Raw genomic sequence first — 15,894 nt, 5'->3', positions numbered from 1 at the left:
GTGCACATTACATGTCAAAGATGTGGAATATGTTGGAGGACACAATCCATTCCAAGTAAGGGTCTGTGACCTGAACCCAATTGAGAAAACCATCACAAGTCCTCTTCTTCGGTGCAGTACCTGGCAGAGGTGTGAGCCAGGACTGCCAGGGCAAGGAGAAAGAGAAACACAGGCTGGGACCCGCACTACATTTAGAAGTGCCTGAGAGCAAGACCATACTCGACAGGTTAGTGAACCAAGTTAGTCCAAACCAGAGGAAGTGAGATATACACCCTGGTATTGTGTATTGTATGATCAAGCCTAAGAAGGGCCTTGGGAAGGGAGTCAGCATTTTTTATTTCTCTCTTGTGATCTTTTGGTTTGTGTCGGGGTGCATAGGTGCGGCTTGACACTGCGTGCAGACACGTTATTTGGTTCTTTCCTCTAAGGACCTCTATCCACTCGCCATTATTGTTGCAGCGACTCGCGTTCTGTGTATTTGGTACTACTGTAACTCCTGTGGATACCCACATTGAGCCGCTAGAGATAGATCTAGAACCAGTCCCTGCCCCTGCCACCCCTCAGTTCTCCCTTCAGTGTTTGAGCTGTGCCAGCTCTGAAGTCTCAGTGTTGGTGCAGTATGAGCTGTTGGTAAGCAGGTGGGCAGAGAGCGTGAAAGCGGACTCTGGGCCTTTTAACATTTGAACTGATCTTTTTTTGGTGCTCAGGAGCAAATATATAGAAGAAGGCATATAAGAAGGTAGTGTCTGTATGCTACTGTATACACTAGTTATTCAGCTAGCAGTCAGCGAGTGTTTGGGGTGATCAGTGTGCTGCCTCAGCTTCCTATCTTCAATCATTTTGGAAAAGAGGGGAGAGCTGCCTACTTGATTATTTGACTTTGCTTGAAACCACATTCTTTGAAGCAAGTCAGTGGATCAATGTGGTAATCAGATGGTTGGTAACTTCAGGCTTAGTCCCTTGAGCCGACTGCCCTTTCTGAATTGGTTTTTGGATCCGTTGGAATTACCATCAACTTGATTTGACTTATCCAGAGCCTGTGTTATCGTTTGGCAATTAGATGGTTGGAGATGTGGGCAAGGGCCTTTGAGCCGACCATCTGTTTTGTTTTGGCACTGAATCTCCTGGAAATATTATCAATCTGACTCTATCCAGAGCTTGTGGAACAGTCTGGTAACCAGACGGTCGGTGGCTGTGGGCAAAGGCCTTTGACCCGACCGTAGGTATATTATTGGAACTGCTTAATCTATAATTGGAATTACTTGTGATTGGTATACTGGTATTTGTAAGACTTAGAGCCTTGAGCAATCTGCCAGAACTGTGTATTGCGTGATCTGTGCCGTATGGACAATTACATAATGGCTAAGTGCTAAATCGTCAAATTGATCTTACAGCCAAAACAGGACTTAACTATGGGTGGTTGTGAGCTTAATAACAATTTTTGTGTTCCTTTTAATATAACTTGTTGGTTGCGCTACACACAGTCAAGAGCTACATATTTATCTAAACTGAGAAGTCATACTGGTTTGAGTTTTGGTCAGGTGAACTCACGCAATATAGCATGTTGTGAACACATTCTCAATTCAAGTACTAAACGTAGGTTTGTATGTGGCTCTTATATTGAATTGTCTACCGAGCAAACTGATCAGGGTGAACAAGAGGCTATGGGAGAATATAGTGTTACACAAACTGGTGCAAAAGTACCCCAAAAAACTAAACACATTCCCCATAAACGTGCTGAAGTTCAAACAGAACAGTTAGTACAAATAATTTGTGCTGACTTAAACATGATACCGGAACTCATTCTTGAGAAGGTTTTGATAAAAGTAGTGGTCACTGGTAATAATGTGCCTGTAAAATCAAAAGGTAGGAAAACACGTTAATACCTGCGCAACCCCTATTATGGCAGAAACAATGACAGATTTCTTTCCGTGCGCTGGTTTAAGTACAGAGGTCAGGTGTCTCGCCCCCATAATAGTCAACCTAAGAGAGGGAGTTGACAATTTAACAGACCATAGTCGGCTTGCATGCGTGGGAAATGTAGGCTGTTCTGATTATGGAAGTGTGGAAGAAATAGTGGAGGCCTCCACTGGTTCCCATTCATTAAATGCAATATCACTTAATGCAGCTCTGGTCGAACTGGGAAAGGCACCATCAGCTATAAAGATTGAAGGTGTGCCAGATTTACCATCTCAACTGATGGCATTTAGTATGTTGGCACAGGGACTGGAGCATACAGTGAGTAATGGTATGCAACACACATTAAAAAAAGTTGATGATCAAATTGAATTATTCTCTCCCTTCATCTCTGCGCTAAACTCCATATTAAATGCTTCAGTTGAATTATATGAAAATATTTGCGATGAGTTAAGGGCACACACCTTAATCCTTAGTGAATTGAATATAAATATTGATATCTTCAGCAATTCCGCTTTTCGAAAACCTGCAAAAATTGCAATGCATGACAAACAGATAGGAGTGGAAAAAGATGATTGGGAAGTGGATCCTCCCGGAATGTTAGAAGTTGAACAAAATCAACCCTTAGTTACCCTGAGCACCGTAGAACACTCTCAAACGGAGGAGCAACTGAAGAAAGCTTTAAGAAAAACAAAAAATGGATGAAGAAATAAACAAAGGCCTAACTCAAGAAAACTCCTTAATAATCTACACTTGACAGAAAGGGAAGCTAATTTGGCCAAAGCTCCTAATAGTAATGATGAAAATATGGGAAGAAGTACTGAAATTGAGTTGCCGAATGAACTCCCAGGGCCGGATGTTGACAGGCAGGAAACTACAAACGGTGTTAAGCAAGCTACACAAACAGCTGTGTCAACTGACCGATGTAGCATTCTAGCTGATGTCGACACCATCTCTCAAAGTCCAATGAATACACAGCAATCTGGTGACATACCTAAGACGATTCTTAACGTCCCAGAATGTCCTAGTGTTTCAGCAAATGAAACCAAAGCATCCCAAACAGTGGGAACGGATCTGCCAAATAATGCTGTAGTAGGTAATCCGGCTAATGGATCGGCTATTTCAAATGATCAAACAAGGTGTGCTTTAACACGCATATATCAGAAGCATCCATCCAATATTCATTAGCTAAAACGGGAGGGGTACTACTGCCAGGGATATCTGGTTTGGCATGGGCAGTAAAAGAAGTGAGACTTCTCACGAGAATAATCCCGAATACAGGCGAGCCCTCTGACATTTACCACCCGGAATTAGCTGGGAAAGATTATGGCCCCCTCCTCAGTATTTTTAGAGTAGAGGGGGAAAACAATGTAGAGGCAACACACTTGAACCTGTGGCTCATTGTTCAAAGAGCTCAGCAGGATGGGGGGGCAGAAGGATCGTAGGAAACCGGAAAAAGACTGGAATAGTAATCAGTAGCTGAGACAGACTGCTCAAATAAGATCTTATATTTAGAATTGGATCCGGAACTCAGCTCACTGATTGTATTAAATCACTCTAATATTTTTAAGCTTTTGCATGAGATCCATATGTTAGATATGATGAATACTTCGATATACAGATCATATCAGTTTTATTGATGAAGTAAGAACTGATATGGTAAACATCTGTTTAAAATCAATATTTGTTAAAAGGGCTATACTGTCAGTACAAAATGAATTCAAAAAATTGGACTGCCAAGTCTATACTGTGAGAAACTAGAGAGTGTTTCAACCGCTAGTCCCCGGTGATCTCTCTCTCCCAGGTGGCCAGGGCACCGCCATTGCCTTTGGATCCAGACCCTGGGGTTCGACGAGTGCGGAGGATCATCTGGGTGAGGGGTCTTCGGGGAGTGGGGTTGAGACAGTCGATGTTGAGACGCAGTATTACCTCCTATTTTGTTCATCTACCCAATCCTATTTTGTAGAATTTTCCGAAGTCCCAACCCCCCCCACACCCTCTTTTTACACAAACACTGGGCCGATTAAAGAGGGAGACAGAGTAACCAGACTAACTCGCTCAGATTATACTGGACATGTCCTGTTAACTGGGTCAGGCAAAGTCAGGCACTTTACACTAAGTGCACACACCTAATACCAGTTAGCTCTCCTCACACGAATAAAAGGCAACACAAAAAGACACACTCTGAGCAAGGCGGAACACGAGTATGAGCAGAACTTCCCCGATGAAAACACACCTACTGGAGCAGAGCAACAAACCAAGGGATGAGAGCAGCGGGCCGAAAACCCCAAAGGTTCCCTCCTGGAGGTTGTTGCCTCCAACAGACCGCAAAAGACACAAGGAGAAGGCCAGATCCCACAAGTGAAGATTGCATTGTGTTTCAAGGATGCCAGCGACCCTCCTGGGGATCGCTCATGGTTTAACTGGCGCATCACCTCAAAGTTTAGAAAAATGATCTTCCCTACCAAAGCTACATTATATGAAGATCTGCTATAGTATTGAGTTCGAATACAAATATGTTCATGTTAAAGATGGAACAAATGGTGAAGTCGATTCTCGTTGCCTGCGGGAAATCACACAAAGACTTAAGGGTAAATCCTTTACAAGTAAAACAAAGTTTTCGAGAAAAAGATTGGATTGACACTATTGACAAGGTCAGAAATTATCATTTGCATTTTACCTTTTCACGATTAGACAAACCATTAGGAATGCTGCCAAAGTATCTTGACCAATAACCATCTCCTTGTTAAAATTTTGTTTAAATCTTCTACCGACTGGAGAGGTTTTATCAGCTAGATCTTTTAATACTGTTTTAATAGAGGAGAAATATGGATATTGTCAAGTAGAAACTAACGAAGCGCATCATGGTTACCTGCACAGGAGTGACAGAAATTAGAACTAAATTTAGGTGTCGCTTCTTTATGAAATGTGTATTTATGGACACTGCTGACATGTGGGAAAGAATCAATGCAGGCACTGAAGATTTTTTAACCACTGAAAATTGTAAGGATGCTGCTAGATATTGGACTTGCAGGCAAAGCAAAAATGAAATGTTATTATATACATTTTAATGTATAATATTTTGTAACTGTACTCTGGTTTATTTTTAATGAAGCTTATACTGATGAATTGTATAAAAATGAATCATTTTTATTTTGTGAAAGATCAATGTTTGATCATAACAAAATAAATGCATGAATACATAAATTCTCCTAGCCTTCTTGAGCTGTGGCAAAGGGCCTGAAAAAGGCCAGGGAAAAGGAAGACATTCCCCCTGCTACATTGGAACTACAAGACAAGAAGGGGAAGTATGCCAACCCCCCTGGTATTGTCTATCGCAAAGCCAAGGAAGGCCCAGGGAAGGGAGTTATTCCTTGGACACCCTGAAAGTGTTGGGAACAAGATACCCAGAGAAGGGAGGCATTCTCCAGGGACCTAATAGTGGATTTAACTATGGGCAATAAGGAATTATACAAAAAAGGTAGTAGGCGCCCCTCTTTAGAAAGAACATGGCATGATAACCTGTTCTGTGGTTTTTCCCCACTTTGAGAGTCTGCAGCCATTGCTTTTAGGGAATTGTACTTTTTGACAGACTATAAATGCTCGCAAGGATCAAAAGTTCTAAAAATGCTACCACCAAAGGTTCGAACACCAAAGGTTCGAACCTTTGGTGGTAGCATTGCAGGTATGTAAAAAAAAATAATTGTGGGGGCTGCGTGGATGTCCCCCGCAACACCCCGCTCACTATACTGTGTGGTATAGTGAGCCGGGTGTTGCTGGGGACACCACCGCAGCACACTCGCAAAAGAAAAAAAAAAAGGACGGGGGCTGATGGGGTGTCCCCCGCAACACCCTGCTCACTATACTTTACAGTATAGTGAGCGGGGGATGCGGGGGAAACCCATGCAGCCCCCGTAGTATGTACGTGTGTTTTCATGAGAAAGGTGCAAACTTTTGGTGGTTCTCACCTTTCTCATGCGAACATTCCGGCCGCGGCAAAATCAGCCGCGGTCGGGTCACTTAGAACCTGCTTTTAGCTCACTGTACTTTTCACAAAGAAGGAATGTCCATTTGCATATCAGTCATTGTCCCAACCACAAGGACTGTCCAGCACCGAAATGCCAGGCCAAACTCCTTTGAACAAAAGTACCAACAGCAACCCCAGACAAGTGCGTCAGCCTTGTAGGGCCTCATCAGTGAGGTGGAGCTGTGCCTCTCTGAGCACAGTGAGCAAGAGGTCCACGTCTGGGTTCCCCCAGGTAACTTAGGGTGACCAACCCCAAGTTCCTTATAAAAATACAAAAAAGGTAGCAGGCGCCCCTCTCTAGAAAGAACAGGCATGATAACCTGTTCTGTTAAGGAATGATGTTTTGAGTTGGAACTTTACCATTTTTTGAACTGAGAACTTTACAACACCACAAGCTGGAACTTTGGTTTGTATCTTGGAAAGGAACGCAGACCTGGGAAAGGGAGGCGAGGTTCCTCTGCATTTGGAACTATAGACCACTGTCCAGAAGAAATGTGTCATTCCTTTGGACCAAAAAGATCAATTTCCTCTTTAGTATTAGTTACAACTGTGAGGGACATAGTATGCATTTTGACACACGACGGTGGACTCTTCATTCAATTGGACATTCTTACCATATACCTATTTATAACAAGGCCTACTAGGGCCGCAGATTGCCAGAGGAGCATCATTTTTCAGTTTATTTTTAATTTACTGGTTGTCTATTTTTAAATATAAAGCTAATTATGTTTCTCCAAGTCTGGCTGATTCACAACACTGCAACTAATGATGAGCTCTTAGCAGTAATTCCACTCTTGCAGCTGAAGTTTTTGATGGCCAAACTTTTATATATGCTTGATATTTACAAAAGCTTTACTGTTAGGGTGACTTGTTTTAAAAATTAAAAAAGGAAACGTGTACCAAATGCAGAGTGCTTTAGGTATTTAGTGATTCAGTCATACAATTCTCACAGACATATATGACCGATATAAAGCTCTTTGGTCATCCTTATCTTCCCAAAATGCTCTTTAATATGCAAAACAGTCAAAACCTCATTGGTTTTACTAGTGCCACTTCACATTATCTTTGGAGTTCTTTCTAATCAATACACACATACACTGGATTAAGCAATCACTTTTATATTCAAATACACAACGTGCATTTTTTAAACCGTTGCAAAAATGGGCGTTTTCCCTTCAGAAAGGTAAAGGTTAAAAATGATGCATCATTTTACAATATTAACTGCATGCCTTTGCTTAAGTGAAGCACAGAGTTCCCACAGGTGCAGAAGCAAGCACTAATTTCCCTCACCGGCCCCACATTTCAAATGTCTGTGGCTGCCCAAAAGGTACAAGCATAAACTAGATCATAGGGAAGTTAAAATGGTTAATAGCAAATCTGAATGCGCAATTGCATCAAGAAACCTATGAAAGGATACCTAAAGCCATGGAAGGAAAAAAACAAAAACTGTGTGCCAAAGGTACACACTGTTTCACAGCTGTAGAGGTGTCCCGTAAAGATATCCATTCGGCCATCTTTACAGAAGCTGCTCAGTGCTAAGCAAGCAAAGGACATCCTTGCTGGGTTTATTATATGTCTTTAATGACATTCTGCTGCACGCTCAGTATTACCAGGAGAACCAACTGCAAAGTACATCACATAATGCAGAACTGTGATGTTAATACGTTATTTTTACATTAGTTATATTTCAAATAAAAGGTAGGACCTTTACTGTGAACCAGTACTTCAAACGACAGCAGGACATCTATATCTAAACCCACAAATCTGAACATGTTCTTATGTATTGTACAGTGCAACCAACTATACAGAGCTAACAAATATTTTAAATTACCTTAAACGCAAGCAGGCAACATTTGCTCCTAACTTACTAAATTATTGCTGGTCCTGTAAAGATAGTTTTGCTGATTTTAAAACACTATAGGCCTCATTACAAGTTTGCCGGTCCGGAGACAATGGTGCCGTTAAGCTTACCGGCACCGTTGTTTCCGGACCGGCAAACTACAAGTCTGCTGCCGGGTGCCGTTTCGCCCGCCAGGTCTGACCCTGGAGGGCGGAACGGCACCCGGCAGCAGACTTTGACGGAAGCACCGGCACTGTTGCGCACAGTGCTGGTGCTTCAGTCCTCCACATTCCTATTGAGTCCTATGGGAATGGGGAGTAACAATTGCCGCTGCCTGACTTACCGGACCGCTGGGGCTGCAATGCCCCGGTTATTTCCGGCAAGTCAGGCGGCGGTAATTCATCACAGCCTGCCGGTTTTACCAGCATGGCTACTGCCGGACTCAATAATCTAATTGTTGGAACGCATGGCATCTCAGATTTAGTCCATATTTCCTCTACAAACTTATTTCACTTATGTGTTACCATTGGCTTTGATCTGATTTCTTCTAATTGGAAGAGCTTTGAACGCCTGTCCTTTGCTTCATGGTGGAAGTGTCTTTGTTATAGTCACAGGATTGAAAAGGGTTACTATTGGAGATGTACATAATTATAATTAAAAGTGGAATCCTGTTAAATTCCTTTGATTTCAATGGCCATATACTTGATGTCAATCACTTTTATTAACACTAAATGCTTCAGCAATTAATTTTTTATTGTATTACCAATGTTATGTTTCATTTCTATTTATAACATTGATACACCACGTTGACTCTTGTTAACAAAGCCTTTGTATTTATTCAAGATGTGTTAAGATTAGATTTATAACTATGTTAACTGCTGAATTTAACTTTTTGTTCTCATTAATTATAAATGCTTAGTAAAACAACGTATTTAATAAAAGGTGGCTGCATTGTGCAGCTATGGGAAGGCTACTGCTTCCCACACATGAATGTTCAGGGTAACCCTTATCCCTTACTCCACCGTGAGAATGCACAGCCAAAGATTCCTAGAACCTTCTGTAAGTGTCTTTACTCTACTGAGGTGTTCATGCCCAGGCAGAGTTTACGAACTTCCCTTGTGACTTTGCCATATTTTAATGGCATTCCAGCCCAAGGGATTGGAGGTACATCGGCTGCAGCGGGTAGCTTGCCTCATTTCCATTTTTCCCCCCGGTAACACTAGAGCTGTAGCCATGAGAATGGGGTTGAGTTCTTTTTATTCAACATTTTTATAAAGTGTAACTGTACCACTTGCATATATTTCATATGTAAACGTTACCATTTGACAAGACCTGATGTAGAAATGTTATGTTGCATTAATATTACAGACCAGGCTAGGTGCATCTCAGAGTGACAGCAGGCAATGTGTGAGAGAAACCAGATATTAGCATTGAAACCAAAATGCCTTGTTCCAACCTTCTATCACTTGTGTCCAGTTGGCAGACAGCTTATGTTCTTATCGCTTCCTTTAAAAGAATGTTTTCAGACCTAACCGAAATTAGTAACTGGTACACGCAGCGCACCAGGAATACAACGTGTGGATTGGCTCTTTTCCGAGCCATACCACACGGTATAACCGTGTACGCCACTGCGTCCTGCTGGGTACTCTGTTCCCGGCGGGGGGCGTGGCACCCCCTTAGCCAATGAGGAGGCTCAAAACGGGGCAATCCCCGCTCCGAGCCTCCCCATGGCTGGAGGCTGCCTTCGTCCCCCGCCCGGGACTCAGGTACGTTTTTTTCTTTCCTCCACCCCTCTCCCCCACAAACTATCCCCTCCCCACCGTCCCAACCCCACTTACCTTCTTTTATCTTCTTTTCTTGGGAGCGAATGCACTGGAAATATTTCTGTTCCCAGCGCGTCCACCCCCGATGGCTGCCATGGAAAGGGAAAACGGACTACTTTTCCCTTTCCCAGCGGGCCTTTTTGTTCACTTTATTTTTTCTATTTCGAAACGTGAAACAGAAAAAATTCCATTAGTACCCCGGGTACTAATGGCTATAAGACCCTTGGCGGCGGGCCAATACCGCCCCCGGTAATGCCCCCGGGGCTTCGTTAAGGCCCTTGCTACGCTCGGGCCTGTAACTACGGCCCCGGGGGCATTACCTGGGGAGGTATTGACCCGCCGCCTTGGGTCTTATTGCCACAGTAGACAATTAGACGTAACAATTACACCCAACTGTAGAACACACTGCCTTCTCCAAATCCTGGGCAGCAGAGATCTGAAAACACTCTTTCAACTAACATAACATAGAAAATGAGAGGCTTGAATTAATAGAGAGGAAGAAATACGTTTCTAATCCCTGCAACCTTAAAAAACGTCCTTATAATGTTATGGAGCAAAAATGGGGGACAAAATGGGGGTGAAGGGGTGTTGTTTGGACAACGCAGACAGTTTGTTGAAGGGGCAGAATCTGGTGAAGGTGCAGAGTCTGGGAGAGGTGGAGTAAAGATGGGGAGGCACATGCACTTATTAGGCCTAGGGCAGCAGAAAGCCTAAATACGCCACTGATTCTGACCGAATCCTTGGTTCTATTGTTAGGGCAGGAAAACCCCTCTTTGAATTAGGGAGAGTTAGGTTTCATCTTTATTTTACTAAATAAAAGTGTATACCAACAAACATGCCACCTGTGTGTCAGTCTCCTCCTCCCGCACCCTTACAGGAGGCTGTACTATAGCTTTGGGCACAGGACAGTGCATTTGTTTTACCACCTGTGCAGGATTCCCTTTATCTTGAGGTGCAGAGCAGGTGTCTGAGGATCATAGAGTACTTCTGTAAGGTCAGAATTGCTTCCTTAGATATTCTGGGTCAGAGACGTACATTGCCCTGTGGACGAGGCACAGGGTCTTGAAAGTGATGCTCTGTGCCATCCGGAGCCAGTAGAGAGAACCTAGTGCTGGTGCAGGGTGTTCTGGTTTTTCATTACAAGGACACATCTGGTGGCTTATCTCTTCCCTGTTGAGGTTCTAGTAACGGTGTGCTACGTTTCAGTGAGTGAAGCTCAACGTTTTTTTTTTAAAAAGATGAAATGACGTACAGTTGAATAGGACCCATTCATTTCTAACTGTGTTGGTGGATGTGGGTGAAGAAACTCATCATGATGTGTCAGGAGTGCCCAGCTTGTAGACCTTGTTACTATTTGTATGGAATTAAAGGTAGAGGAGGCTTCCCAGGTCCTTTGAGAAATATCCTCTGCAGAAAATGAGGTATAAACAATCAGGGAAAGTAAGACATTTATTCAAAAAGTGAAGCCAGTCACCAACCTTTAATACGTATTTTGACCCGTCGTAGATGAGCTCCACGTCCACCGTGTTGAGAAGTGTATGAGCTGGCAACACTTGGCCCCTAGTGGGAGAAGAAAGACCGCATTCAGTGTAATATGATAGTGACCATGGGTGGCCAGTTGGAGGAGCAGAGCGCAGATAGCCTCTGGTGCTACGGTTTACACAGTGTGATGAATCAAGGGAATGTGTCCCTTCTCCCCAAGGTGGAGCCCTCCCCCCCACCCTCGTCAGGCTAGGGAGGTGGGCCCACTCCCTAGGGGTCAAGGCAAGTGGGACCTCACCGGAAGACTCCCCATTTGGGGACAAGAACTCCTGTTCCTTCGAGGAACTCCCTAAAGCTGTGCACACAATGGCCTACATGGGATTCTCTAAAATACCAGGGAATATTTAAGGAATATGTATTAATAAAGAATCCTACAGACTAGTACCAGAAGTAGGAGAAGGGAGTCATTCTCCTGACCTAAATTAATTTTCATAATTTTCATAGTGGTGGTTCCATGTGATAATGTCCCCGCTAAAATGTCACCATGCTAAAAATTCACCGAAAAATTGCTGTTTTTTGCAGAGACATTATTACTTTAATAACAACTTGTGCAACATGTCCCCAGAGTGTCTGTGTCTTTCTAACTCGCCACAACAGTCTGTGACAGTCTCGTGACCACAAAACACTTTCAATGGAGTTTAACAACACTAATATATTTCCTGAACATAAAGCTGATGTCCATGTACCTAGAGAAACAATTATAATGTTAAGACTAAAGAGTCCCCAATATAGGATGTATGCACTCCAAAACAACATAGGTTGCCATCTCCAAGACAGCCCAGTGAACTACAAACTTGCCAAAGGCATCTGTGTTCAGTCTGAAGGACACTGGTTCCATTTCCTGCATGGCAAAAGGAACCTTCACCCTTTAAATGGCAATACATTGACTAGCATTACTTTTATACATATATTTGTGAAAGTGTGTCTGTATGTTCGGGGTTGGCTACAGCTCCATAACAGTTGGTGGGCTGATGTTTTGGCCCAATGTCGGCATACCAGTCTGGGGTGTACTGGCAATAGTGAAATTTGACCAACCCCACCCATTCTCCCTGTACCATCAGTATAGGCGATATTGGGAGATTGACGATTTTGCGATTTTTCCAAAATAGGAAGTTATGACACAATAAAACATACACAAGGCTATAGCAGACTTCCATGTGCATCTAAGCTTTAGACCCGTGCAACGCCTGGTGGTTCCATTAGGTGTTTAAAAACACCTATTGTTACAGTGCTGAAAAAATGTACTGCACTTTTTATTACAATCATACAATTATTGAAATGCAACCGCAAAGACACAGTGTGGGGGTTTCAATAGGGAGTAAAGAGTTGGAGAAAGACCCTTTGTGAGGCAGAGAGAAAACAGCGAGGGGGACCAGAGGACACAGTAAATAAGGGAGAGGCTTCCAAAAAATAAAGGACTGGATTAACATGGGGCAATAAAATAAAATAGAAGTGTGGAGATATGGTACAAAATAAAAGTCTGGAAACCGGCAACGTGGTATTTGGGACTAGAGACTGGCAACTTGATATGTAGAGCTTGACACCGATGACACAGAATTTGGTGCTGGAGACCAGCAGCACATGTGGAGACTATAGCACAAAGCATGTGGTTGAAGGAAATTAACAGAATAAAGGAGCGGGAAACAGAAAAGGAGGTACAGGGAAAAATAACACTGAAGTGTGGGGACATGAAACCTTACATGTCGGACTTGCAACAGGGAAAAGGAAACAAAGAGCTGTTGGCCGGAAACATGAAATTTGAGACTGGGACAGAAAAGGGAAGCCTTGACATAAGCAACAGGAAGAGATTTAGGGACAATCAAGGGGTTGGGGCAGGAGTAGGTGGTATATTCTTTGGTGCGCATGTCTGCATGTCTAAGATTTGTTCGGAAGGATGGTATACACACATGTACACTAAAACATGATCCTAGAGGTCCAGTCCTTGGAAGGAGCAACCACAGACACTTCCTCAATGGTCCCCAAATAGCTAACACTTTTGCGAGGTGTAATCCATAGTTAATGTGTTTGCGTATTCAGTCTCACCAAGTAGAGTGGCTGCATATGAGTTACAAAGGTTTTATTCTTTATTTAGGAACCCTGTTTTCAAATTAGGTTAAGAAATGTAGACAATAAAATCAATGTGTCTGAATGTCATATATCCAACATTTTCCAGTCCTGGTTTTCATTTATGAAACGAATGCATCCTGGGGCTGTACCAATAGATGACTTCAATTGAATTAGCTAAAACTAAATAGATTACAACAGGGTTTGAAAAGAAAAGCACGAGATGGATACCGTGGAGCCGATCTGCAATAATTGAATCCAGAGGGGACTATGGATGTTTTTACCTTTCCAAGGAGTGCAGGAAGTTGGAGACGCTGTTCCGCAGGCTCACATCTGCCACATGGAGCGCCCCGCACACCACTCCCAGCATGGTATCAGGTCTCTCTGCCTAGGACAAAGAGGAAAGGGTTACAATAAAAAGAAAAAGAGGAAAACGTTTCCATGCACCTCTAATTTAAGCCTTGTGCACACTATGGTTCCCAAAATGCTGAACAGTTAGTTATGAATGGTCTTGTATCCTGGCTTAGTAAATGTTCTACATGTATGTACTTAGGGGGCAGGGGTTATAAAGTGTTAACCTAGCTGGCAAGACACAGGGCATTCTACATTAAAGGGAGTACAATTCAAGCATCGAAAACTATTAAAACGTTGCATTTAAAAAAAAAAGAAAAGTAAAAGTGGATGTTTCCATAGCACGTTTCAGCCATAAAGGCAGCTCGAAAGTCCTCCACGGTCCAGTGACCTTATAAAGATATTGCAGGGTGGCATTTAGGAAGCTAGAACTTAATGCCAAGAAGTGTGGCTCAAAACACCAGCACGCACCAGTGCCAAGCACTGACTGGCTGATCCCCCAAATGCTGCTCACATCCTGATCCTGCTACAATATGGTCATTTCCACCATGAGGATCAGGTGGATGCCAGAGCAGACACACACACAAACACATATATATTACCCCTCTCAGCACCTTGGACAGCACAGCTGTTCTGCAGATGCTGGTGCCCTGCTACATGCCCCGCCCCCCGTAAGACCCCCTTACCTGCACTTTCTCCGAAATGAGCCTGTCCAACCAGCCAGTGTCGATACTATTGTGTTGGAAGTGCTCAGTCTCCAGCAGCTTGATGAGGTACTCCACAGTAGTGCGGAAGTCCCCGCGGATAGACAGCTCCTTCAGGGCTACCACCAAGTTTCTGCCAGATAGATAAAAGGCTGCATTGGATGGGAAATCATGCAGAGAGCTGCAGCGTTTTCAAAAATAGTGCTAGGTGATATTCTATACGCAATGGCATTGCCAGGGATTATAATTGAGAGGGGTCGCACACAGGGGTCCACAGGTAGAATTCGGGGAGGAGATCCCCTATAACTGGTGACATCAAAGTATGCTATCCTAATTTATGAACCTCATGTCGGTTAACTATTGTGCTATAATATATTTTTTATATATACATGTGTGTACACACAGCAAATATCCGTGCGTGCGCACACACACACACACACACACACACCCACCCCCCCCCACCCCCTCCCTCTACTGAGAACGACCACGGCTCAAATAGCCTGCTCTATGGAACATAACCACTCAGGAGGGTCTACAATCACATTTTAGCTCGTTGACCCTTCCCAGAGGAGAAATATCCATTTGCATGTCCGTTTTGTACTCACCACAAGGGCAGTCTAGCACCGAAATGCTAAGCAAATTTCCTCAGAACAAGAGTGCCATCAGCAACCCGAAACACGTATTTTTGTCCTTGTTGGGCCTCATCAGTGAGGTGAAGCTGAGCCTCTCTAAGGCACAGTGAGCAAGTTCGACAGAAATTGCAAAAGATTTGGGAGCCCCTCTACTGAGAACAAACATGGCTCAAATAGCCTGATCACTTATTAACAGGGGGCAATCCATCAGCAAACAACTTTTGATTCCTTGTCAAGGGTGGGACACAGTCTTTAAACTCCCCCAATCACTCATCAACAGGTGGTTATTCTTTCTTAAAACCACTTCTGAGCACTGATATGTGGGTGATCCTGAGCCTCGGAGCCCCCAGTAACCACTTATTAATGCTATTACTTCTCCCATCACTCATTTGGTGTAGGTGGTTCTTCGCTACCCTTCCTCTTATCACCCACTCTAGAGCCTGGTGTGTCTCTTTGAACATATCCATTGCTTAGTATTTGATAGTTGATCGATTTCTAAAAACAATCATTCTGAAACTCAATCCTATTACTCTTTCGTATGTGACTGGTCCCTCTTAGAACTTCACCCTGTTGCTAATTCATGGCAGCCTCTACACTGAACTTCCTAATGGCAGGCTAGTCCTCCCCTAATGTCCCCTCCCATTCCACTGAAATGGTGTCCTCTCTGAATTGCATCCCTATGCTCAGTATTAACTGGTTGCTACCAATGGCTTATTATGTGGATGGCACTTCTCCAAAGCCGCCTCCAAACCCTCATTATTTGTTGGTTGGTTCCTTTTTAAGCACCTGGCTGTCCTCTCCACAACTGCCAATCTATCAGCGATCTCATGAGTTCTCTCAACTATGGGCTTATTAAATGTAATGTCTATAGATAGCTTCTCTGTAATGCCCTGATGGAACACAACACCTGTCTGAACTCTTTACTAAGATGAAGGAACTTTTTGTTCATGTTGTCACAGCCAGGGGACGAAGAGACAACTCAAGGTCCAAGAAT

At 43.4% G+C, this 15,894-nt stretch overlaps 1 protein-coding gene across 3 annotated transcripts in view; it reads right to left on the bottom strand.

The window, feature by feature from the left end:
* The window catches only part of ACACA (acetyl-CoA carboxylase alpha), a 1,281,346-nt gene that overhangs the window by 963,309 nt on the left and 302,143 nt on the right, over positions 1–15,894 (bottom strand). For all 3 annotated transcript variants that reach the window (XM_069614682.1, XM_069614683.1, XM_069614684.1), the window contains 3 exons: positions 14,251–14,401; positions 13,498–13,601; positions 11,086–11,167 (listed from right to left, as the gene is read on the bottom strand). In XM_069614682.1, the coding sequence (XP_069470783.1) occupies positions 11,086–11,167; positions 13,498–13,601; positions 14,251–14,401 (337 nt within the window). The remainder of the gene's footprint in view (positions 1–11,085; positions 11,168–13,497; positions 13,602–14,250; positions 14,402–15,894) is intronic.

This window comes from Ambystoma mexicanum, chromosome 9 (assembly GCF_040938575.1).
Source record: "Ambystoma mexicanum isolate Mex_15411 chromosome 9, UKY_AmexF1_1, whole genome shotgun sequence".
In the NCBI taxonomy this organism is placed as follows: Eukaryota; Metazoa; Chordata; class Amphibia; order Caudata; family Ambystomatidae; genus Ambystoma; species Ambystoma mexicanum.
Note: the sequence above shows the minus strand (reverse complement) of the source record. Positions and strands in the feature narration are given on the sequence as shown.